This window comes from Lissotriton vulgaris, chromosome 5 (genome assembly GCF_964263255.1).
Source record: "Lissotriton vulgaris chromosome 5, aLisVul1.2, whole genome shotgun sequence".
NCBI classification, from domain to species: domain Eukaryota; kingdom Metazoa; phylum Chordata; class Amphibia; order Caudata; family Salamandridae; genus Lissotriton; species Lissotriton vulgaris.
Genome location: NC_141693.1, coordinates 301,437,957 through 301,464,733, shown reverse-complemented (window position 1 = coordinate 301,464,733; position 26,777 = coordinate 301,437,957). Strand labels below are relative to the sequence as shown.

General features: G+C 51.4%; 1 protein-coding gene across 27 annotated transcripts in view; it reads left to right on the top strand.

The window, feature by feature from the left end:
- Positions 1-26,777, top strand: part of LOC147710773 (cyclin-dependent kinase 11B-like) — a 431,002-nt gene that overhangs the window by 193,743 nt on the left and 210,482 nt on the right. For all 27 annotated transcript variants that reach the window (XM_086921509.1, XM_086921517.1, XM_086921516.1 and 24 more), the window contains one exon: positions 3,944-4,049. In XM_086921509.1, coding sequence (XP_086777635.1) covers positions 3,944-4,049 — 106 coding nt within the window. The remainder of the gene's footprint in view (positions 1-3,943; positions 4,050-26,777) is intronic.

Below are 26,777 nucleotides of genomic sequence, written 5' to 3'. Positions count from 1 at the left end.
GGGCAATGCGATGGGCGAAACAGAGAGCTTTAAACTTGATTCGCTCCTCAATAGGGAGCCAGTGAAGTTTAAATAATGCTGTCTTACCTGATGCTCTACGCGGAAGGTTGAGCACCAGTCGAGCGGCAGCATTTTGGACGCACTGCAGTTGGTGAATGCCTTTTTTGCTTAGGCCTAGGAGAAGAGCATTGCCGTAGTCCAGATGTGGCGTGACTAGGGCATGAATAAGTGTTTTCCTGGCACTAATGGGGAGTAGGTCGAGAACTTTTCGAAGTGTTTTAAGTATTCCAAAGCATTTTCCCGTGATTTTACTAATCTGATGCTTAAAGGAAAGCTCCGCGTCCATCATGATTCCTAGATTTCTGACGGACTCCGCCGGGAGGGGAATTGCCCCTAATTCTGTTGGCCACCAAGCCTGCGACCAGGCAGAGGGGGGATTTACCAACCACTAGCAGTTCTGTTTTGTCGCCGTTAAGGCGTAGGCAGTTGTTGTTCATCCACCCTGCCACAGAAAGCATGCCGTTGGAAAAGTTAGTGGCGTCCTCTGCCTGATTGTGGGTGAGTCTAATTATTAGTTGGGTATCGTCAGCGTATGTGACGATATCCACTCCAAAAGCTTCCACAATATGAGCTAGGGGCTCCATCTATAGATTGAACAGCATAGGGCTCAAACTGGAGCCCTGTGGAACCCCATGTCTGAACTTTCCAAGGGAGGATTTATGAGGGGGGCAGTGCACCTGAAAGCTCCTGTTTTCTAAAAAGGATTTTATCCATTCCAATGCTGATCCCTCAACTCCCATGTCTGAGAGGCGAGACAGCAGCGTCGAGTGCAGCACGGTGTCAAAAGCTGCACTAAGGTCTAATAAAACCAACGCTGCCGTCTGCCCCTCGTCTGCTAGTTGTCTCAGACATTCTGTGGAGAAGAGAACCGCCGACTCTGTAGAGTGGCCAGCTCTAAACCCTGACTGTGTGGAATGGAGAAGGAAGTGCTCCTCAACAAATTTCATAAGTTGTTTGTTCACTACCTTCTCCACCACTTTCCCACAGAAGGGGAGGAGGGAGATAGGGCGGAGATTTTGTAGCTGGGAGATATGCATGGTAACTTTTTTTTCTTCAGGGGAATTACTTGTGCCTTTTTCCATGCGTCCGGCACATAGCACTCCTGAAAAAATAAGGTGATCAGGTGTTGAATCTGATCAATCATACATTCTAAGACTCCCTTACAGCGATTTGGAGAGATCACATCATAGGGAGAGCCGGACTGGATGCAGTTTACGATGGTGAGCAGATCTTGCCTCTCAGGGACTTTGAAACAGGTCAGATGGGGTTTGGTGGCAGAATCACTTCTCACTATCGGGTGTTTAGTCTGCATGCTATCTACAAAAGTGGCATGTATTACATCCACTTTCTTTACAAAAAAATCTGCAATATCATCACATATCTCATTAGAGTAGGTGTCTTGGGCCTCCAGTCTGATTGGAACAGTAAGTTCTTTATAGTTGAAGAAAAGTTCTTTAGTTGGATTTTTTGCAAATTCAATGCGTTCATTAAAATGAGCGACTTTGGCTGCTCTTATGAGTTTGTGATATATTTTTAATTCTTTTTTATAGTTCAGCTTGTCTTCTGGATTGTAATTTTTCCTCCAGCCACGTTCTATATTTTTACATTTGGCTTTAGCTACTTTAAGTTCTTTGGAAAACCAGGGAGCAGTTTTGGTTTTTCTGGCGGGTGGCTTGAGTGTCCATGGTGCTACTGTGTCTACGAAACATGGATGTCTAGGGCTCTAGTCAGCCCATGCCTTAAGCAGAGTGTCGCTAGGCGGAGGAGGGTCTTTAAGTAGGGTGGATCTAAAATTTTCCTGCGTGAACTTCTTCCAATCTCTGCGTTTCTGAGGCCTGGGCTTGGTCATTCTGCCTTCCTGTTGGGCAACTTCTACCTCAAATGGGATGATGAAGTGATCTGACAATGTTATTTGAATCGGTGTGGCAACTTTAATACCCTCCCAGTTAGCAAAAACGGGGTCTAAGAGCTGTCCTAGTTGATGCGACGGGGATGTGGATTGAAATTTGAGTGTCAGGGATTTAAGTGCATCTACTACTACCTGTGCCTCCTTACAGTTGGGATCCTCAAAATGGAGGTTGAGATCTCCTAAAATAAGAAATTTCTTATACCGAAGTACAGGCTGAGTTATCAGTTCTGTAAGTTGATTACTGAACTGTTGAAGACTTGCCTGGAGGCCGGTACAAGAGGAGTCCATTGATAATATTTTTAGGATTGGCTTTTATAGTGAAAAAAACACCTTCACAATTGGGTAGTGTGGCCTTCTCTAAGCTGCATTGTAGGTTGCTTTTATAGATCATTGCCTTTCCCCCACCTTTCTGCCTTTCTCTGTCAATTCTGAGCAGGCAGTAGTCTACGGGGACAGCTTCCAGAATTTTGGGTGTTGAGGCACCATCTAGCCATGTCTCTGTTAAGAAGAGCACATCGAGATCCCCCTCTAACACCAGGTCATGTATCTCCAGTTTGTGCTTTTTCATAGATCTACAATTTAATAATATCAGTTTCATATTAATCAGCGGCAACTCGTCGTTCCTCCATCCACGGGTGGTAAAGCGGCAGGTATCGCAGTGAGGTGATGGTGAGTCCACTGACGGGGTGTGGCGACAACTATCTTCAACCTTGGGGCGGAGGGCAAGTAGGTCACTAGTGGTATAACTGATTGGTCTGCTTTTATTACTGGCAGTGGAGATAGAAGGGGCAGGGGTTCTGGCCCCGTGCCCCAGCCGGCCGCGGACGGGCGCAGAAGGGCTTGCCTTTGGCGCGCCGCCGGCGCGCCCGCTGCGCAGGACTGACCTTACCTGAGAGTAAGGTCAGTCCTGACTTTAACCTCTGTTATACCTTTGGGGTTTGTGGACTCTATACACACTGTACTTCATTATTGTCCAGTATATAGAGCCACTTTCTCACACTAACCATCCCCCAACATCCCAACTTACCTCTTGAACTTGTGGTCGCACCGAGAAGACCTACATCCCAGAGCCTGCTGTGCCTTTGCCAACCGGAGGTTCCCCATTGCAAACAGGTCGCCCGATGTCGAAACAGCACCCTGCACCTGTCTGCCCTAGTGCCGCTGAGGTAGCACCTTTGGTGCTTAGAGTTTCCCCATTTACCCTGAGCTAAAGTACAAGAGCTTTGCTCCCACAACCAAGCAGCCTGTTTGTCAGCAGCCACCAACCGGAGGCCCCCTATCCTCCCATTAGATAACATTGGACCTCATTACTCTGCACCTTGCCTCCCTAGTCCACTGAGGGTGTAGCAAGAGTGCATCCCTGACCTTGGGGGACCCCTGAGTCTACCCCCAGAACCTCAAACCCCACTACCGAATACTTACCTTAAAACCGATCACACTATTTTGCTTCATAGGATTACATTGACTGTTTTTCTTGGAAAATTTCAAAGTGTAAAGTTTGAAAACCTAAAGAAATTCTTTAGAATTGTACTGACAAATGATTTTACTTACCTGTTTACAATTGCAATCCAAACTGTGGTACAATCTGTATATTTCCTGTAAAGTATTAATCACTTACTTGTTCCAGGCTTGCCTGGTTCTAGGAAATAAAATAACTAAAAGAATATTTTTATACAAAACCAATTGGTCTGAAGTTGTCTTTGAGTGTGTGAAATCATTTTCTGTTTGAGTGTTTTCAACAAACGCTTAACACTGTCATCTGATAAAGCCTTACTGCTCGACCACACTACCACAAATAGAGACTAAGATGCTATCTAACTTTACCTCTCCCTATCTTTGGGGTTCCACAGGACGTTGTGCACACTATACCTCACTTTGGTATAGTATCCAAAGAGGCAACTTCTTACACCTATTGGCAGATGAAATGCCACACAGTTTCTTTGCCACTCACAAAATGCCTCTTTTCTCTTTCAGGAAATTGTAGTTGGTAGCAACATGGACAAGATCTACATTGTTATGAATTATGTTGAGCATGACCTCAAGAGCTTGATGGAGACGATGAAGCAGCCTTTCTTACCAGGTATGTACTTGTGACACCTTGATCCTGCCACCTTTGCACCCCCAGGTAGTTGGAATTGTGCATTTAAGGAGATCTAAGTTGTTAGACCCATCCTAGCATGAAAACAGTAGGGCGCATGTCAGGAAGTATTCCGTGACCTACTGACCCAATAGCTGTGTGTGTGTGCCCAAGCAAGCTTTACTAATATGTACGTGCAGGATAGACTATACCAATTTAAAACCCGTCTATTTTTTATGAAGTATTTATTTTTACAAAATGGAATTCCTTCAAAAATATATCAACTGTAAAATATCTGTTCGAGGCATGTGCGATGCTGAATTCATATCTGTGCATAGATCGCCGCCTAGTGTTGGGTCTGGATGATTGCACATTGTTGTCCTGGAAGAGTCTTCGAAGTATTACGAGATAGGTGGCTCCTCCCCTGGACTACAGTGCGCATGGGCATCCTCTCCATCCTCCGATTGGTTTTTTCCGCCATTGGGTTCGTATGTACTTTCTTAACTCAAGTTCGGAATCGAAAAAAAAAAATTCAAAAGGCCTTGGGGCGTCGGTATTGTCTTTTCGTTCGGTGCCGCGTACTCGTTCCAGTTCTTCGAGCTGGACGTCGAAGGCCGCGTGGCTTTTTCGACACCAGAGGCCCCATCAACGATCAACGATGGAACGGAGCCCGTTCAAACGATGCCCCGTTTGCAACTCTAAATACCCTCACATCGATGTGCACCTGGTGTGCAATAAATGTCTATCTCCAGACCACGACGAGGCCAGCTGCATGGCCTGTTCTCGGTTCAGGTCAAAGAAGACGCTTAGGCTTCCACGTGCCGCAAGACAGTCGGCGCAGAGAACAGCGCCCGACCCGGAGAACATCTTCGAGGCTGAAGACGACGAGGGCGTCGATGAGGAGGATCCTGAACAACAGTCTGATCCTGCTTCAGAGCAGAACTCTAACTATGATAAAGACTAAGAAGAAGACTACGTCGATGATAAAGACGTCGTCGAGGTAGGGGACGACGCACAGGCCATCGCAGCCGTCAATGACGACCCTAGCGATGAGCAAGGCCCACCCGTAGTTTCGGGGGCCAATGATGACTCTGAACTTTCAAAGGCTCAGGTCGAGGCATCGCCGAAAGGCCTTAGCCAAGATCTTCAACAACATTCCATAGCCCCGCGTCAAGGCCCGGCTAAGAATATATCTAAGGAGCCATTGGTCGATCAACCACAGTCGATGATGAAATCGACACCAACAGAATCAAAATCGAAACCGAAACTGCTAAAGACAGTCCTCGGATCGACGACTTCGGATTCATCGGATCCAATAAAAATGAAGAGTGTCATCGACTCTTCGGGGTCACAAAAGGGTGTCGGCCCGAAGATCGGGGCGCCGCAGCCTGTGACTACGGTCAAGCATGTCGGACTGACGCCATCGACGTCGACGTCAAAAGACGGCGACACAAACAAGGGACTCAAGTCTCAGAAGACTCTCGATCCGAGGCTTCCAGCCTCCAAACCACTGGTAGTCAAGACCTTCGAGTCGAAGACCAAGATTGGCTCGAAAGAGCACATCAAGTCGAAGCAAAAGAGCGTGCCTGCCGCGCACCAAGAGCTCGAGTCGACGCTAGGCCAGAAACAAACTGGTGAAAAAATTAAGTCGGTCGGATCGAAGACGGCGCCACCCTCGAAGGTCAGTCCGTCTCCGATGCTTACGCCACCGATTAAATTCGGACTGCCCCCGACCGCACGGCCTAAGGCTTTCGAGCCAAAACAAAGCATCGAAATAACCAAAAAGGTGTCAATGGTAAAAAGGACTCAGCCCATAGAAGAGGACATTGTGTTCCAAGCGCCCTCCTGTGATAACCAGTCGAAACTTCATCGACTCAGATTCTGGCAGACTCACTATTTATAAAAGAAAGATCATTCCAGAAAATCCTATGGAGTCATACAAGATCCCACTCAAAAAGAAAAGGGACTCTTCCACCTCACCTGTTCTTTTTGAGCCTGTGGAGTCCTATGGCAAGAATATACATATTCACCCACACGTACTAATGAGGATGTAGGGGAAGGTTACAATGAGGAGGAATTTAATTATCCTATTGACACAGATCTAGAGGAGTCTCTACCCTGGACTGACCCTGTTGACCCGGGTGGCCCACACCACGCCTGACACTCAATCCTACATGGTCAAAACCTCGCCAACTGAAGATACAGCTGCGTTTAGCGCGTTAATTGAAAGGGCAGCACATAATCATGATGTAGAAATGCATGCTGACCCAATAGAGGAAGACTTTTTGTTTGACACTTTCTCAACTTCAGAGAGATCAGTAAAAACATTGCCAATGCTGATGGGTGTCCTTAAACACGTTGGTGACATTTTCAAGGAAACCACAAGGGCAAGGGTTGTGAATCCAAGAATTGACAGGAAATACCGGCCTGCGCCTGTAGACCCTACGTATATTAAGGGCCAGCTGCCATTGGACTCCTTAGTAGTGTCAAATGCTCGTAAGAGAGCGAACTCTCAAACAAGTGGTGATGCTCCTCCTCTGGACAAAGAATCCAAAATCTTGGAAGCTTCTGGAAAACGAGTGGCGGCTCAAGCAGCAAATATTTGGAGAATTTCAAATACACAGGCCCTATTAGCCAGATATGATAGGGCTCATTACGACACATTAGAGAAACTACTACAACACTTGCCTGATGCGTATAAGGAGGGAGCAGAAATGCTGATACAGGAGGGGAAACTGATATCAAATGCTTCCATTAAATGTGCGCTAGATGCAGCAGACACAGCAGCTAGGGCCATCAATACAAGTGTGATGCTCAGAAGGCATGCCTGGTTACGCATCTCTGGATTCAAGCCTGAGATTCAAACCACATTACTAAATCAGCCTGTTAACCCTGATTATTTATTTGGTCCTGATGTGGACACAATCCTAGAGAAAATTAAAAAAGACGCAGACAGCCAAATCCATGGGGGCTTTGCAGTCACAACAGTTCTGGGGAGGTTCCTTTCGTCGCTCCGGTAACAGGGGAACCTCTAGAGGTCAAGCATCCCAGCAAGCCCAATACAACAAAGGAGGCACACAGACCACCTATAACAAGAACAATATGGGTGGATACCGTGGCAACAGCACCAAAGGCAGAGGACGAGGAAATAATAACGCCAGATCCTCCGCCAATACTAAACAGTGACGTCTTGTCACCGCCCCCAGACCATGTAACACCGGTCGGGGGAAGACTTCAGCAGTTCCTGCCAGTCTGGGAAGGCATTACCACAGACAGGTGGGTGAGACAACTTATCCAATACGGCTATTGTCTAGAACGAACTTCCACTCCACCCAACATACCCACAAGACACCGTCCTATGTCCGCAGAAGACATTCACTTATTGCAGCAAGAGGTCATCAGCATGCTGCAAAAAGGGGCCATAGAACTCGTACCTTTAGAACAACAGGGTACAGGGGTGTACTCGCTGTACTTCTTAATTCCAAAAAAGGACTGGTCTCTCAGGCCCATACTGGACCTCAGACCCCTAAACCAATTCATCTTGGCAGAACATGTTCGAGGCATGTGGGCTGCTGAATTCATATCTGTGCATAGATCGCCGCCTAGTGTTTGGTCCGGATGATTGCACCTTGTTGTCCTGGAAGAGTCTTCGAAGTATCACAAGATAGGTGGCTCCTCCCCTGGACTACAGTGCGCATGGGCATCGACTCCATCCCCAGATTGTTTTTTTCCGCCATTGGGTTCGGATGTGTTCGGTTCCCTCCTGTCGGAATCGATAGTTATTAACTTCACTTTGCTTAAGACCAAAAGGTCTTTAGGACTTGCGTCGGTATTGTCTTTCGTTCGGGTTCGTAACTTCTCGGCTTCGAACCGACATTACTCTTCCGCGTGCTTTCGGCACGGAGGGGCCTACTCGACGCTCAAGACTCTTCATCCATCATGGAACGAAGTCCATTCAAACAATGCCCGGTGTGTGCCTCGAAGTACCCACATATCGATGTACACCCGGTGTGTAACAAGTGCTGGTCACCGGACCACGACGAGGCCAAGTGTATGGCCTGTTCCAGGTTCCGGTCCAAGAAAACGCTCAAGCTACGTTGAGCTGCGCGCCTGGAGGCCCAGCAATCTGCCCCACCGCCTACGGACATCTTCGATGCTGGGGATGTCGAGGACGACGATATCCAGGAGATCACGGAATCTAACCCCGCGTCGGAAGTAGAGGACGAATACGACGCGGAGGCCGAAGATTTCGATGAAGTCGTCGAGGAGGTAGGGGACGACGACGGGGCCCTTGCCACCGTAGAGGATAGCTCGGACGAGGAGCTTCCTCAGACTGACTCCGGGGCCGTCCAAACTCATGAGGCCCAGGTCGAGGGATCGCCTTCGGGCCTTACCCGAGACCTTGATGTACGTTCCACGGCTCCGCCTTCCGGCCCGGCCACGGACATTTATACAGAATCACTCCCGGTGCCTCCAAAACCGAAAGTGAAACCTACGGTCTCGACGCCAGACAAATCGAAACCGAAAGTGCGGGTCGCACTGGTCGGGTCGAAGACTTCGGAGGCCTCGGCGCTGAAGAAATCTAAGATGGCAGTCGAGCCGAAGAGCCATGTCAAAATGGCCGACCCGAACACTACTGCTTCGAAGCCTAAGGTTAAGGGGTCCGACGCAGCCGCATCGGCGCCGAAGACGGTCGACGCCGGCAAGGGTCGACTCGCCGGCAAGAAGACGGTCGACGACCCCAAAAGGTCCACTCTCGACCCGAAGAAGCGGCAGGACGACCCAAAGTCCCTCTCTGCCTCGCCAAGTGCGTCGATTCCGAAGGGTGCATCCTCGGTCTCCGCTCCAAAGCCGGCCGCTAAAGACTCTGTCGAACCGGTGCGTCCATCCGCCTCGTTCACTAAAAAGGTTACGGAGTCCCTGCAACGAATCAGGGAAGGGGCCGCAGCAGTCGAGCCGAAGGACACTGTGCCGCCCAAGCCTCTGGAGAAACCGGCGAAGGCGCCTACGCCGATAATTTTCACCTTGCCGCCTAAGATGGCGCCGAAGGCTTTCGCGGCTAAACCAAGGGCCGCCGTGCCCGAGAAGGTGTCTTCAGCGCCGAAGCAGTCGTTGATGGTCCCCGGCCCACGGCAACCACCACTTGCAGAGGAGGAGCGTCAGGAGCATTTTATCGACGTCAACACGGGCAGACTTTCCCTCCTGAAGAGGAAAATCACCCCTGAACCACTATTGGAGTCATACAAAATTCCACTCAAAAGGAAGATGGACTCTGCTGGTACTCCTGCCTTGATGGAGCCCATTTCGCCACAGGCTCACGAACTCTCGCCCACTCATTCCAATGTCGAGGCAGGTGAAGGAGACGACTAGGATGAGTACAGCTATCTCGTCTACACAGACCCAGAGGATGTGACTGAACCATGGTCTGCTGGTGGCGATCCTGGGGACCCGCATTCTGGACAGGAGCCTCCGCTTTTCTCAGCCAAGACTTCCCCCACTGAGGACTCTGCGGCCTTCAATGCCCTCTTTGAGAGGGCAGCAGCCAATCACAATGTCCAGCTCCATGCTGACCCAGTGGACGTCGACCTCCTCTTTGACACTTTTTCTGTCTCTGAAAAAACTGTAAAGACTCTGCCAATGCTGAAGGGTGTTTTGAAGCACGCAGCTGAGGTGTTCAAAGAGCCCACCCGGGCGAGGGTCATCAACCCAAGAATCGACAAGAAGTACAGGGCGGCGCCCACTGATCCAACTTATATCAAGGGACAGTTGCCTCTGGATTCCCTGGTTGTCTCCAATGCCCGCAAAAGAGCCAACTCACAGACTACGGGTGATGCTCCTCCCCCAGACAAGGAATCAAAAGTCTTTGAGGCTTCAGGGAAAAGGGTGGCGGCGCAGGCAGCCAACATGTGGCGTATATCCAACACGCAGGCACTACTGGCACGTTATGACAGGGCACACTATGATACTCTAGAGACCCTTTTACAGCATTTGCCAGATCAATATAAGGAAGCAGCAGAAATGTTGATACAGGAGGGGAAGCTTATCTCCAATGCTTCCATAAAGTGCGCGCTAGACGTGGCTGACACCGCCGCACGCGCTATTAACACTAGCGTTCTGCTTCGTAGACACGCATGGCTAAGGATATCTGGGTTCAAGCCGGACATTCAAACTACCATCTTGAACCAAACGGTCAACCCAGATCACCTGTTTGGCCCTGAGGTTGATACCACCCTTGAAAAGATGAAGGACACCGACACCGCGAAATCAATGGGTGCCCTTCAATCCCAGCAGTTTCGGAGTGGGTCCTCCAATACTAGGGGCACCTCAAGGGGGTCAACTCTCGCAGTCAGCGCAATTCTACAAAAGCAACACACAGACTTCTTATTCCAACAAGGGTCGAGGTGGTTACCGCGGCAACAACACCAAGGGCAGAGGACGTGGCAACAACAGCTCCAGGTCCTCCACCGCCAACAAACAGTGACGCCTTGTCGCTGCCCCACCGACCACGCAACACCGGTCGGGGGGAGACTCCAGCAGTTCCTGCCCGTGTGGAAGTCCATCACCACGGACAGTTGGGTCAGGACACTTGTCCAATTCGGTTATTGTCTGGAGCTCATATCCACTCCACCCAACATACCCCCAAAGCACCGTCCTATGTCCGGCGAGCACTTGCACTTATTGCAGCAGGAGGTCGCAGTCATGCTGCAAAAAGGGGCAATAGAGCTCGTGCCCTTGCAAGAAAGGGGTACGGGAGTTTACTCCCTGTACTTTCTTATTCCAAAAAAGGACGGATCCCTCAGACCCATCCTGGATCTCAGGCCCCTCAACTTTTACATCCTATCAGAGCATTTCCACATGCTCACACTGCAGCAAGTTCTCCCACTGCTTCAACAGGGGGACTTCCTGGCAACTCTGGACCTGAAGGATGCCTACTTCCACATTCCACTACATCCTTCACACAGAAAATACCTCAGGTTCACCATACAAAACCAGCACTACCAGTTCAAGGTTTTGCCTTTTGGGGTCACCACGGCACCCAGGGTTTTCACAAAGTGCCTGGCGACAGTGGCGGCACATCTCAGACGTCAAAACGTTCACGTCTACCCCTACCTGGACGACTGGCTCATTCAGGCAAAGTCGGCCCAGCAGTGTGCCGACCACGTGTCCCACACCATTCACCTTCTGCACGATCTGGGTTTCTCACTAAATTATCCAAAGTCCCATCTCCAGCCCGCCCACATACGGCAGTATCTCGCTGCGACTATAAATACTCTGGCGGCCACAGCACAGCCGAATTCAGTGAGAGTCAACAACATTCAGTCGCTGATCCAAAAATTCAGACCTCAACACTCGCTTCCAGCGAGAGTGTTCATGCAGTTGATAGGCATGATGGCCTCCTGCATCTCCATTGTCCCGCACAGGAGACTACATATGCGTCCGCTTCAGGAGTGCTTAGCACGTCAGTGGACTCAGGCTCACAACCAGTTGAAAGACCTAGTGTTGGTGAGCGGTCGGGCGTACAACTCTCTGCATTGGTGGAATCCACGAAACCTTTGCAAGGGCCGACCGTTTCAGGAGCCTGTGCCACAGATTATCCTGACAATGGACACTTCTCTCCAGGGATGGGGAGCGCATGTACTCCAATACACTGTGCAGGGACTATGGACGCAGCAACAGGGGAAGATGCACATCAATGTTCTGGAACTGATGGCTATCTTCATGGCACTAAAGGCCTTCAAAGTACATCTATTCAACAAGGTCGTGTTGATCCGGACGGACAACATGACGGCAATGTACTACATTCAGAAGCAGGGAGGCGCACACTCTCCGCAGCTGTCTCATCTTGCTCAGAGCATGTGGAAGTGGGCCATTCAGAGAAACATCTTCCTCATGGCGGAGCATCTCCCAGGCAAAGACAATCAGATGGCGGACCTGCTCAGCAGGCACAGCCACCAAATGCACGAGTGGGAGATACATCCATCAGTACTCCAGCCGTACTTCCAAAGGTGGGGTCATCCAGAGATCAATCTGTTCGCCACTCAGGAGAACGCAAAATGCCAAAGCTTCGCCGCCAGATTCCCACACCGACTGTCGCAGGGCAATGCGATATGGATGAACTGGTCAGGCAAATTTGCGTACGCTTTTCCCCCAGCACCACTGATACCGCTGGTGGCACGCAAACTCAGGCAACACTCGATGACTCTCATCCTGGTTGCTCCAACATGGGCTCGTCAGCAATGGTACACCACGTTTCTGGAATTGTCCGTGGTACCACATTAGAGGCTACGTCTCACCCCCAGCCTTCTGACGCAGAGCCATGGCGACATTCAGCACCCAGATCCGCAACAGCTCAACCTGGCGATCTGGCTCCTGAAGTCCTAGAGTTTGGCTACCTAAACTTACCTCCCAATTGCATGGACATCATTCGGGAGGCAAGGAAGCCTACTACTAGAGCCTGCTACGCGGCAAAATGGAAGCGATTTGCCATTTATTGTGCAAACCACACCATTAACCCGCTTGATGCTTCCATTCAAGACATCATCTGTTACCTGTTCCATCTGTACAAGTGTAATCTGGCCTATACTTCCATTCGCATTCATCTGTCTGCGATGGCCGCATATCTCCTAAATAGACAACACCTTTCGCTCTTCAAGGTGCCGGCCATCAAAGCTTTTTTGTAAGGCCTCAAACGAGTCATTCCGCCACGGACTCCACCAGCTCCTGAGTGGAACCTCAATGTGGTTCTTACCAGACTGATGGGTCCTCCTTTTGAACCACTGCATTCCTGCGAGATTCAGTTCTTGACGTGGAAAGTGGCTTTCCTCGTAGCAATTACATCGCTACGGAGGGTCAGTGAATTGCAAGCCCTCACAATCCAAGAGCCATTTATCCAAATTCATTACAACAGGGTGGTGCTCCGCACTAACCCTAAGTTCCTGCCCAAGGTTGTGTCTCAGTTCCACATCAATCAAACAATCGAATTACCTGTTTTCTTTCAAAATCCTGAGTCACTGGCGGAGCGGATGCTCCACACCCTTGACGTTAAGCGGGCCCTATTGTATTACATTGATAGGACCAAGGATTTTAGAAAGACTAAACCACTTTGTCGCCTTTGCGCCACACCACAAAGGTAACCCTATTTCCAAGGCTGGTATTGCTAGGTGGATCGTTAAATGTATCCAGATCTGCTATGCAAAAGCAAAACGCACTCTTAATTCCGCCAAGAGCCCACTCCACCAGGAAGTTGGGGGCCTCTATGGCCTTCCTTGAAAACATTCCCTTAGCGAACATATGTAGAGCAGCAACATGGTCTACCACACACACATTTACTAAACATTACTGTGTTGATGTGCACTCCAAACAGCAGGCAGCTGTAGGGCAGGCTGTTCTCAAGACACTTTTCCAAACTGCTGCAGCTGGCACGGGCGGCCGCCGTTAATGGAGGGACTGCTATATATTCTATGCACTGATATGAATTCAGCAGCCCACATGCCTCGAACTGAATATGCTACTTACTAGTATGCATCTGTTCTTGGCATGTAGGGCTGCTGACATTCATATCGCCCGCCCTCCTCCCCGGCGCCTGTAGCAGCTGCAGTATTCACATATATACTCATAGCATGGTCATCATTCACTGAGTTTCACTCCATCTTGGCCACAATGGCTAAAAATAATCTGGGGATGGAGTCGATGCCCATGCGCACTGTAGTCCAGGGGAGGAGCCACCTATCTCGTGATACTTCGAAGACTCTTCCAGGACAACAAGGTGCAATCATCCGGACCCAACACTAGGCGGCGATCTATGCACAGATATGAATGTCAGCAGCCCTACATGCCAAGAACAGATGCATACTAGTAAGTAGCATATTCATTTCACATGCTCACTTTGCAGCAAATTCTACCATTGCTCAGTCAGGGTGATTTCCTAGCAACACTAGACCTGAAGGACGCATATTTCCACATTCCGATACACCCGGGACACAGGAAATATCTCAGGTTCACCATACAAAACCAACGTTACCAGTTCAAGGTCCTACCTTTCGGGGTCACAACAGCCCCCAGAGTGTTTACCAAGTGCTTGGCGACAGTAGCTGCGCACCTTCGGAGACAACACAATCTGAAAGAAACACGTTAGTATTAGATTCCTTACCTTAGAATATCCCCAGGCGTCAGTCTGGATCCGGAAACTTTTGCGTAGCAGTACCCCTGCGCGTCGGTAGGTGTCGTCTGCAGGCGTCCCCTGCGGCTCCGCGTCCATCGTTGGCGTCGTGCGCCGTGATGACGTCGCTGGAGTATATAGACGCCGCCTCAGCGCGCTGACGTCAGTTCTTCTTTTTTCCGCGCCAGTTAGCGCAGATCCGAAGAGCAGTACTCCGGTCTTTTGACCAAGTTTTTTGCTCTTTTTTGACGGTGCCGGTAGGATGCCCGGTTTTAAGAACTGTGACGACTGTGACCGGACGATGTCGGTCACAGATCATCAATGACTCTGCCGCCTGGGCCCCGACCACGACGTAGACGCCTGCGTCGACTGCCGGGCCTTGACTAATAAAGCTAGGCGGGAGCGGTCCCGCAAGCTGCTCGAGCTCCGGGTGTCGGCCCTGCGTCGAGAGCGGTCCCGGTCCGGCCGGAGGTCGAGGGAGCGTTCGAGGGAGCGGTCGCGGAGCCGTCACGGACGCTCCGGGAGTCGTCACCATTCTTCTGGTTCCTCAGGTAGGCAACACAAAAAGTCGGGGCGTCGTCATCGTACCCCCGACTCCCCCCGACGCTCGCACGAGACGGCCGGGGGTTCGGGTGACCCCACCCCCGCGGCTCCGCGTGAGTCGCCGACGCGGCCTGCTCCATACCCTGCGGTCCCTGGGCAAGGCGCGTCCCCCGAGGAGATTGAGGCGTTCCTTGTGGCCATGAGGGCTCTTTCTCCTCCGGCGGGTTCCGCAGCGCCTTCGGGCCCTGTGAACCCGTCTGGGGGCCCTAGCGGCTCGGGTGACCCTGCCTCGACGCCGTCGGGTGCTCCGGCGCCGCCGACGGCTCCGATCCCGGCGCCGCAGGGGCCCTCGGGGTCGACGCCGGCTGGTCAACCGGCCTCTCCGGCGCCGATTCCATCGGGGCAACCCGTGGCGCCGCCCTCGCGCGGCGCCGGTTCCCCGGCGCCGGTGCGCCGGCTCCGGGCCGCGACGTCCCCATTCCCTCTCCGAATCCGGACGCGGAGTCGGACCGGCGTCGGTTGACGCCGGGTTCGACGCCGATGGGGCCTGTGCACCCCGAGGAGCCGGTCTACATCGTTGACTCAGAGTACGGTGAGGATGTAGAATACGGAGAGGGGTGGGAGGGGTCCGAGGACCCTCTGACACGCGAGTGTCAGTATGACATGGACTGGACAGGTGACTTGGGTGACACCAGTGGTCTGGATGACTCCCCCAACCCTGGTTTTGTCTCGCCTCCAACCGTGGCTACGGAGGAGGGGGCTGCCTATTCAGTGGTGTTGATGAGGGCTGCCAAGGCCTTACACCTTGAGCTCCCCGTCGCGGCCGTGAGGACTAACATCCTCACCGAGGTCCTCAAACCGCAGTCATGCCCACAGGAGCCACTGCTGCCGTTTAACGAGGCCTTAACGGACGTTCTTTTGGGCACGTGGTCCAGGCCCGCTTCAGGTTCGCCTGTTGATAGGAACGTGGCCAGACGCCACCGTCCGTGTGCGGACGACCCCAAGTTTCTGTCCACCCACCCCACCCCTGAGAGTCTGGTGATCCAGGCCTCCACCTCCCAGACAGCATTCCCGTCGGCCCCGCCCGACAGGGAATCGAAGAGGTACGACCAGTATGGCAAGAAGGTCTTTTCGTCCCAGAGTCTGGGACTGCGGTCTTGTAACACCGCGTGCCTCTTGGGCCGTTACACCCACTCTCTGTGGGACACGTGCGCGAAACTGCTGCCTGAATGCCCCGCGGAGGTACGGGCTAAGCTCGGCAGGGCCATGATTGAAGGCCGAGATGCAGCAAGATATTCCATCAGGTGTGGTCGTTTTTTTTTTCATTTTTGTAAACCTTTATTGTGCATGAAAAGAGAACAAATACGTGCCCACAACCATCCGGCCGGCCACAATACTTTTGAGCACAGAAGCAAGCAATATAATTCCTCAGCGGCATCAGGGTTGATAAGCAGCGATCAATTAACCGTAAATTCGTGTCGCCGAGGAACAGGAGTAATGAAGGCTAATTTTAAATTTTTTTCGGATGTAATATGAAGCAGTGAAGAATAGAAACCAAGGAGAACTGAGTCCGTACAATTATCTCACAACATGAGCAGGCAAGAGCATCACATGGAACCAACCGTGAAAGTTACTACCCAGACAATATGGCGGTTCAGAGTAAAACAACAAAATCATCATGTAGCAATTATACGCCATTTACAGCTCAGCCCATTCCCCCCTAATCCCTATCTCGGACCCAGAACAGAAATTAGGTAAGAAAAGCGCAGAGAGATAGAAAAAATAAGGCCCATAGAAACCAATGTATAAAACTAAAACTCTCCCCCCACCCTACACCAATGCGGAGGCTATGGCCTACCCCCCCCCGGCAGAGTGTCTGTCGCCCGCTAAAGAACCCGAAATATAGACAAAGGAAAGAGGAAAAGAGGGAGGAATCCCTAATAAAGAAGAAAAAGAAAAAATAAATAGAACTCCTGAGATATAGGGAGGAAGAACAGAAAAATCTAATCTATACCTCCCAATGAAGAAAAAATGAGGGGAGGAGCCAAAAGAATACTAAGTCTCTCGGACACCCCAACCATACAGAAATTCCCCCCCCTTATGTCGCAAAACAAATAGTGAATATGCAGTACGAAACAAGAAGAGGGAGAGATCACAAGATCCATATCAGCACACAATGAAAGGGTGGCCCATCCCGAGACCCCACCCGCCATTCAAGTCGATTCGTCACATCCCCTCCTGTGTACCAGCGAAAAACAATGTATTGTGAACACCATACAGAGCAAGGAGGGTCACACTAGAACACATTGAAGAAGCGTTGCAAATCGAGCCCACGCCAGCCACGAACGTACAGTTCTTCAGGAAGAATCCGCTAACCCTGGCCAGTCCTCACTCGACCCCCCGGACAAAGTCCACACAGGGCAATCCTCACTAGCAGAACAAAGGGACAAGATGGCCGCTCCCGGCAGGGAGATGCTGTTCCGACACAAAATGGACGGGTCCATCCTCGACCAGATCCATGTACCCCACGGAAGAGCTCCAGCAGATTCTCCCAAAGTAGTAAAATAAGGAGAGTCAGAAGCTGAGCCAAAAAAGCATGGGCACTCAGACTAAGTAGTTGATGGGTGTGTGGCGTCATTCCCAGAGGCAGCAAAGTCTCGGCAGAAACCATGGGCTCCGGTGATGGCGGTAACAGTGTAGCGCTGATGAAGTTAATGGGCACTTGCGGCAACAATGTAGCCCGGTCCGGAGTCAGGATAGACAAAGCATCACAACGAGGGAAGCAAACCGGTGGAGTGTAGTCCGCCCCGGGAGTAGCAGCCTCAAGTTTCTCACACAGCGACAGAAAGCCCACCCGCGTTTCTGCCCGCAGATCGCGAATTGCGTCAAGAATAGAGCCATAGGTCAGAGCGGCCGGGGGTTCCATCTTCGCCCCGGTCACAGGCGCGAGGCTTCGCCCCAAGGCAGAACAGCGCCCGGGGCGCCGCAGCATAGTACAGTTCCAGTCCGAGGCAGCGTTGGCATTCAGCGCAGTCGGATCAACCATAGCAACTGCTCCACCGGGGGAAACACAGGGGCGCATATGCACAAGTACCGCCAAAACAATGAGGACTCAGATCGCTATGCCAGGGCGGACACGCAAGCAGTGGATGACCCGCAATAAAAGCCCCACGATGGTAACAACGGAGCGGGAGCAGGCTTGTGAGGGACTTGTGGCATTCAAGTGTCCGCCATCATGGAAGTGGCGCAGCGTATCTTACTTGAAGTTCCCGGTAGCGGAGGCACCCGTGAAAACTCAGTGCACTCAGTGATCAAGTGAAGGGCAGGCACGGACAGCGGCAGATAGTAGCGCCAGTCAGGGCGCCAGGGTCATTCCGCATCCATAGCCCCTCGTAGGTCCGGCAGCCGCCATGTCCGTATCCCGGCTCGGGTCTCAGTCACAGGGGTAGAGACGGACGCCGCAGATCACTCGGCAATCTAGCGGATTCTCAGGCAGGCAGGGACCTCGAAATAGCACCATTCAACGCAGCTCTTTCCCCGTCCTCTCGCTAGTGCTCCGTGGCAGGAGATAGGTCAGGATGTCGTCGCGAGGAACAAAGGATCGGGGAGCCGAGAGACTACACGTCCGTTCACCCATCAGGTGTGGTCTTGATACGACCGACTCGCTGGGCAGGGCGATGTCCACGACGGTGGCGATTCGTCGCCACGCCTGGCTGAGATCCGCCAACTTCTCGGCTGATGTCCAGAATGCTTTGATGGACATGCCGTTTGATGGCAGTCGCCTGTTCGGCGACAAAGCGGACCACGCGCTGGAGCGCTTCAAGGACTCCAGGGTCACGGCCAAGTCCTTAGGTCTCTCGACCCAGCGCCAGCAAACTGATTTGTTTTGCTCCTTTCGTGGCCAAGGAAGGGGCGGTCCTGCACGTGCTGCCTGTGAGAAGGTGGCCTGATATGCAGTGCTCACTATTCTAGTGAACACTATGTATCAGTCCAGCAACCCTTATTGATGATTGGTTGTAAGTCAACCTTATAGACCAGCTATCCTAGTAGCATGGATACGAGCAGTCTAAGGCTAAAGACTCGAGAGGGCGTGTTAAGCCAGCTGTTATACCACACATATACCCCTTGAACACCAAGTGAAAGGACACCACACAAGTGTTATGAAAATAAACAGTGTATTTATTAAGATCACAACAGCCCTGTACTCTTTATGAGGACAGGGTACTAAGCACAAAACAAAACTCTTACGAAAATACTTAAGTTAGCACAGTATATACAAATGCCCGAGGGGCACGGAAAACCATATACTCTGAAAGTGGAATGCGAAATTACTAGCAGGTAAGTACGGTACTAATAGGCTTTGGAATCGCTAGGTCTTGACTATAGAATCTTCAGATTACTTCTAGGAGGCCTAGGGGACTCGGGTGCAGAGTGTGCACTCTCACGCGTGATGCGGGACAAAGTCTATGGTAGCTAGATTTCACAAAGTTAGTGTTCTCGGGCGAACCCGACCTGGTAGGAGGAAAACGAAAGTGGATTCTGACCCTTGGATAGTGAGGCTATGCTGGGGCACCGAAATGCCGAAGGTACCTAGCCCAGGGGCTGCAGCTGCATAGGTCTCAAAAGACGTTGGGAATCCTCGTAGACGGACCAGGAGCCTGGAAGAAAGATGCTGGCAGGCGACCAGTGAAGAGAGTTCGAAGTGATCCAACCCTGGATCTTGAAGATAGATGACACCTGAAAGCAGAGGGGACCAAGTTCGAGACTACTAGCCAGTAGTCAGGTGGCACCAGGAGGGCACCGGATGGTAGTCACCTCGACTAGGTGAGTGGGTGACGCTGTGCTCTGCAGATCTCACGGACCAGGAGGCATTGTCGGCGACCAGGATGGAGGAGCGAGCTGTCCCACGATGGATGAAGCTGTCGGCGTCGCTGGGCCCAGGATTGGGCAACAAAGCCTTGGCATATTCAAGCCCACGCGGTGGACTCAAAATGGCGTCTGGAGTGGACCAGGAGGGTCCGGGGTGCCTCTCTTGAAGAAGGAAGCAAGGGCCAGTCTGGAGCAACCAGACCAGCAGCAGTGATGTCGTCGGGCGTCGTGAAGAAGGCCACAAGCCAGCCGGCTAGTAGCCACACAGCGCAGTGAGCAGGCAAAAGCAGAAGGGCCCCACGCAGATCGTGGAGATGCTGGAGGGCTGATCTTCGGTGCTGGAGCTGCTCATGGTTGGGGCTTCTCGGACCCCAAAGCACTCACCAGTGGAGCACACAGTGGGCTTGTTGCAAAGAAGTCGTGCAGTCTTGGCGATCGTCGGTCCCTCGAGGTCTCGTCGCACTCACGGTTCTCAGCTTGGCTGTAGAGGTGAGTAGAGGTCAGAGGTGCCAGGGAAGCCGGGTCTCGTCGAGCTGGGCAGTCGGATTCCGGAGGAAGGACTTGGAGCAGACCGCAGTGTTCTTAGGATGGTGCCCGCTTGATGCAGGGTGACTACTCCTTAGCCACAAGGGAGAATCTTGAAGAAGAAATCTTGATGTCCTTTCGCAGAAAGTCGTGTCTTGATTCCAAAGATGATCTAATTTTAACAGGGGGCCCGCTCCTATCTTTATACTAAAAAAAGGGGCTGACCCGGTGACTAGGTCCTGCCTATGGGTGGGACTAGGAGGGGGGTGGTTACACCCCTCTCCCATGCCGGACTTTCCCCAGGCCAGGGGCTGGTGTGCCCCTGGAACTGGTTCTGACTGGCCTATGCGTAGTGAGCACCGGGGTGCCACTCAGCAGTCACCTTCCTGTAAAGCCCTGCCTACCCAGGATACACAAAACCCTGTCTGGGACGGTGCTAGCACCGCCCTCGACAGGAAACCCTTTGTCCAAGCTCCCCTCGCTGGAAGGACTCCCAGCTGCAGGGGGTCAGACTCGTGTCTGTGGTGGCAGCATCCATTTTGTGGAGCTGAGGCTTCGTTTAACTTTAACCGGGGTTCACAGTTACATACATGTCGTGTCCCTCTAGAAGGGTGGAATGCTAACCCCGTCGCCAGAATTGGCGAGGGGTTAGTATTCCAATTCGTATGACACCTTACTCGACATGTTTTGATAAAGCAATACCAAAGGTAGCATTTAACCGCAAGGATTATAATGCACTTAAGAGTATATGGTATGCGTTATCATGGAACAGCTATTAGGACTTGGTTCCGCAAGCTGCAGACACGCTCAGCTCATGTCAGAGCACCATCTCACACGATTCCAAGCACTCTGCCTTCAGGATTGTCAAGGCCTGCCATAGGAGTGACTGATAGGAATCTGTGTGTCCATTTTTAGGGTTAGATATAGGTATACTATATCTACAGCAAAGGGTGATTATACGACTTTGCCCCAGCTGTCATGCAGCCAGTTGTGTCAAATTTAGGAGGCCAGCCAGGGGTGGCATAATACATGCTTCAGCCCCTGGTAGGCCCTGGGTGCACCTATGCCCTGAGTTACAGGGTCTGATAAGGTGGCCCAGTACCAATTGGAAATGTACCTAAGGTACATGGAATCCATTTTACAGAGAGCAGTAGGCCTGGGGTCCTGATTGGCAGGGTCCCAGGTCGACTATGTAAAAAACCAGCTAAAACACAGGGCAAAAAGTTGGGGGCAACCATAGTCAGGAGGTACCTTCCTACACTGCCAGCCACGCGCCTCAACAGAATTATCAACGCGGTGGCGGCCGTGGAAACCGCCGTGGTGGCAGTCGGGGACAGCGGCGAGGTCAGGCCACACCTCCCCCCGCAGCATCTGCCTCTAAATCCTCCTAGTCCGAGCTTTCAGGCCCATGTGACACCGGTGGGAGGCAGGGTTCGCCATCACCTCTCCCACTGGCGCACAATAACGTCGGACAGGTGGGTGCTGCAGCTCGTCCGAAGGGGCTACTCCCTCCCCTTCGAGACAACCCCTCAAGCCATGCCACCTCAGAACCACCGTGTGTCGGGGGACCACTTGGCACTTCTGTAAGAGGAAGTTACGGCCCTCTTGGCCAAGGGGGCCATCGAGCGCATTCCTGGGCCAGAAGTAGGACGTGGTTGCTATTCCCACTACTTTCTGGTACCCAAGAAGGACAAAGGGGGCCTATGTCCTATCTTGGATCTAAGGAACGTCAACGGCTTCCTCCGGAAGGAGAAGTTCAAGATGTTGACTTTGGCTCAGGTCTTGGCTGCTCTAGACCCACAAGACTGGATGGTAGTGTTGGACTTGCAGGATGCGTACTTTCTCATCCCCGTCCTGCCGGCCCACCGGCGTTACCTGCGGTTCACAGTAGGCCTCGAGCATTTTCAGTTTATCGTGCTCCCCTTCGGCCTTACAAGCGCCCCACGGGTGTTCACCAAAGTGATGGCGGTGGTCGCAGCTCATCTGCGCAGATTGGGGGTCTCAGTCTTCCCCTATCTAGACGACTGGTTGTTGAAGGCGGGCTCGCCCCAGACAGTCGTCAGCCACCTTCAGATGACGGCAGATCTCCTGCACCAGCTGGGGTTCTCCATCAATGTGCCGAAATCACACCTGTGCCCCTCTCAAAAGCTCCTTTTCATCGGAGCGGTTCTCGACTCGGCGCAGTTTCGGGTCTATCCTCCGGAAAGGCGAATCCAGGATATACAGGCGTTGATTCCCATCTTCCAGCCGTTATCCCGGGTTTCGGTCAGGTTGACGCTGCGGCTGCTGGGGCTGATGGCTTCCTGCATCCTTCTGGTGCATCACGCCCGGTGGCGGATGCGGGCCCTGCAGTGGGACCTGAAGTTTCAGTGGGCCCAGCATCAGGGCAACCTATCCGACCACGTCTTGATCTCGGAGGGCACTGCGAGACAACTGCAGTGGTGGCTTACGGACCGCGATTGGGTCAGAGGCAGATCCCTCTCCCTTCCCCAACCGGAGCACGTTGTTGTGATGGACGCGTCCCTCCAGGGCTGGGGAGGCCACTTGGGAGAGGCAGAGATCAGAGGCATCTGGTCTCCGGCGGAGTCCCGGCTCCATATAAATCTGCTGGAGCTGCGGGCGATTCGTTTGGCACTGAAAGCGTTCCTCCCCTTTGTCAACGGGAGTGTAGTGCAGGTGTTCACGGACAACACCACCGCCATGTGGTACTGCAACAAACAGGGCGGGGTGGGGTCATGGACCCTCTGCCAGGAGGCTCTGCGCCTCTGGCAATGGCTGGAACGTCAGGGCGTGACTCTGACGGTTCAACACCTGGCAGGTTCTCTGAACGCCAGGGCGGACGAACTCAGCCGTCGGTGCTCGATGGATCACGAATGGCGTCTGAACTCGGACGTGGCGCAAGGCCTCTTTCGGCAATGGGGAGAGCCTTGGTTAGATCTATTCGCCACCGAAGAGAACGCGCAATGTCATCAGTTCTGCGCGTTGGAGTTTCCAAGACGGCACTCGCACGGCGACGCCTTTCGGCGCGAGTGGAGTTGCGGTCTGTTATACGCCTTTCCGCCTATACCACTTCTGCCCAGAGTGCTGAAGAAGATCAGGCGCGACCGGGCCCAAGTCATCCTTGTGGCTCCGGACTAGGCTCGAAGGTACTGGTATCCCGAGCTACTCAGCATGTCAGTCGGTCCCCCGATCCGCCTGCCCCTTCAGGAGGACCTTCTGTCGCAGCAGCAGGGGACGGTCCTCCACCCGAACCTGTCCAGCCTCCACCTCCATGCGTGGAGATTGAGCGGCGGCAGTTGGGGCCATTTGACTTGCCTCCTGAAGTTTGTGATGTAATTCTGGCAGCCAGGCGTTCCTCCACGAAATCGGTATACGCCTGTCGGTGGAACAAGTTTGTGGCATGGTGCACAGCAAAGGCTGTGTATCCTCTCTCTGCCCCTCTTTCTGAGGTCCTTCTCTTCCTTCTTTCTCTTGCCCAGCAGGGCTCTGCTCTGGGCACTATCAAGGGCTACCTTTCTGCCCTTTCAGCCTTTCTAAGGCTACCTGATTAGCCTTCTTTGTTCAAGTCCCCCATTGTAACAAGATTCTTGAAGGGCATTACACACATGTATCCACCTGTTCCGTTTGTGATGCCTCAGTGGGACTTGAACCTGGTTCTAACCTTCTTGATGTGTGCTCCCTTTGAGCCACTTCATTCCTGTCCTCTCCGTCTCCTGACTTTAAAGACGGCCTTCCTGGTTGCCATCACCTCTGCCAGGAGGGTGAGTGAGCTCCAGGCTCTTTCTGTCAAACCTCCTTTCATGTCCATTCATCCAGATAAGGTGGTTCTGCGAACTAGACCTTCTTTCCTGCCCAAAGTTGTCTCTGCTTTTCACATCGGGCAGTCCATCACCCTCCCTTCCTTCCTTCCGCCTCCGCATCCTTCAAAGGATGAAGAACGGGTCCATCGTCTGGACCCAAAACGTGCGCTTTCATTTTATATGTATCGCACACGCCAGTTCCGGGTGGATGACCAACTGTTTGTTGGCTACGTGGGTGCGAAGAAGGGACGGGCGGTACATTAACGGACCATCTCTCGGGTCGTTCTGTGCATCAAAGCGTGCTACTCTTTGGCTCGGAAGGAGCCTCCTGTTGGGCTGAGGGCCCATTCCACTCGGTCAAAAGGGGAATCCCTGGAGTCAACTTGTTCACCTCACCCCTGTCTCGTCAGGGAAAAGGACCTATAGTCCACTATGTATCAGGGAATATATAAGGATTTCCACAAAGAAATAAAATCGTTAACAATCTAATTTTATTAAAAACCAATGTCTGAGCAATAAAATACAAGGCAAATTAGTACAAAACAATACAATTTAAAATCCAAGGAATGTACCTTGAAGTAGTCATACGCGAATGAAAACAATATTATACAAACACAATTATAAAATACACAGCTAATAGAGACATATATATAACTTTTCAGCAGTTGATAGACATAAGACAGAACAACATATCATGACAAACCCCTCGTATCACTGTGGCTCCCAAATATCTCTGCCACTTTGTATTCCTAGATCCAAGGGCCTAAACCGCTTTGACTCATGTAAACACTAGTGATAATGTTGGGTATCCATCTAAAGTTTACCAGGCCCTGATTGGATTCTTTCTGTCAGAAAAAATGCGTCGACGCGTTTCGGTGCAGTACATTTGATTCTGTGGCACCTTCTTCAGGACTTCTCTTGCTGGGGTTTCAAGAAGCGGTTAGTTACACCATATCTGTGGATGTATAGGAAGAAAGGCACGGAGTCATTTATCGTGCAGGATACCAGCCTCTCTTTATTCAGTGTACTGTGCCTATCCATATCATAGATGGGTGCTTGTTGTTTTCACACTATGGTTTAGATTCCAGTCATGCCTATAGGTCCCTATTTTCTAATTACTAGGTGGTTGTTCCACACTGAAATAGACTCGGAGGGAATGCAATGCTATTTGTCTAACAAGTACACTGTAAAATGGAGTCGGGTTTTGTACTGTATGCAATGTATAGCGTAAACAAAAATTAGTTCTCTTGTATATCTGATAATGAGACCACCTGTATTAATAAATGTTACCATTGAGCAACCACCTAGTAATTAGAAAATAGGGACCTATAGGCATGACTGGAATCTAAACCATGGTGTGAAAACAACAAGCACCCATCTATGATATGGATAGGCACAGTACACTGAATAAAGAGAGGCTGGTATCCTGCACGATAAATGACTCCGTACCTTTCTTCCTATACATCCACAGATATGGTGTAACTAACCGCTTCTTGAAACCCCAGCAAGAGAAGTCCTGAAGAAGGTGCCACAGAATCAAATGTACTGCACCGAAACGCGTCGACGCATTTTTTCTGACAGAAAGAATCCAATCAGGGCCTGGTAAACTTTAGATGGATACCCAACATTATCACTAGTGTTTACATGAGTCAAAGAGCCACAGTGATACGAGGGGTTTGTCATGATATGTTGTTCTGTCTTATGTCTATCAACTGCTGAAAAGTTATATATATGTCTCTATTAGCTGTGTATTTTATAATTGTGTTTGTATAATATTGTTTTCCTTCGCGTATGACTACTTCAAGGTACATTCCTTGGATTTTAAATTGTATTGTTTTGTACTAATTTGCCTTGTATTTTATTGCTCAGACATTGGTTTTTAATAAAATTAGATTGTTAACGATTTTATTTCTTTGTGGAAATCCTTATATATTCCCTGATACATAGTGGACTATAGGTCCTTTTCCCTGACGAGACAGGGGTGAGGTGAACAAGTTGACTCCAGGGATTCCCCTTTTGACTTACTGTCTTTCTACCCTGTTCCCTGGTGTAAGTGGGGTACCCTCTCTTTTGAAACCCATTCCACTCGGGCCACGGCGGCTACTACTGCCCTGGGCCGGGGAGTCCCCTTGCAGGACATTTGCCAGGCGGCTACGTGGGCCTCGCTGCACACCTTTGCGAGGCACTACTGCCTGGACAGTCAAGTCCGGAGGGATGGCTTCTTTGGCCGTTCTGTCCTCCAGGACTTTCTGGTGTAGGAATGTATTGGTTCGCAGACCCGCCACCGGGGTTGGTATTGCTGGGGTATCTATTCTAAGGTAAGGAATCTAATACTAACGTGTTTCTTTCAGATGAACAAGTTACTTACATTCGGTAACAATATATCTGTAAGAAACATTAGTTAGTATTAGATTCCTTACCGACCCACCTATCCTCCCCTTTCTGCGAACTGATACCTAGGGTTAAGGACATCCCTTTCAGGGCCCTAGTTTCAATGGCACCAGTGTTGGTTCTCACATGGCTCTGCGTGTTCTGGCGCGGAAAAGCTGTGTGCAAAGAACTGACGTCAGCGCGCGGAGGCGGCATCTATATACTCCAGCGACGTCATCACGGCGCACGACGCCAACGAGGGACGCGGAGCCGCAGGGGACGCCTGCAGACGACGCCTACCGACGCGCAGAGGTACTGCTACGCAAAAGTTTCCGGATCCAGACTGACGCCTGGGGATATTCTAAGATAAGGAATCTAATACTAACTAATGTTTCTTACAGATATATTGTTACCGAAGGTAAGTAACTTTTTCTTCATGTCTATCCTTATCTGGACGACTGGCTT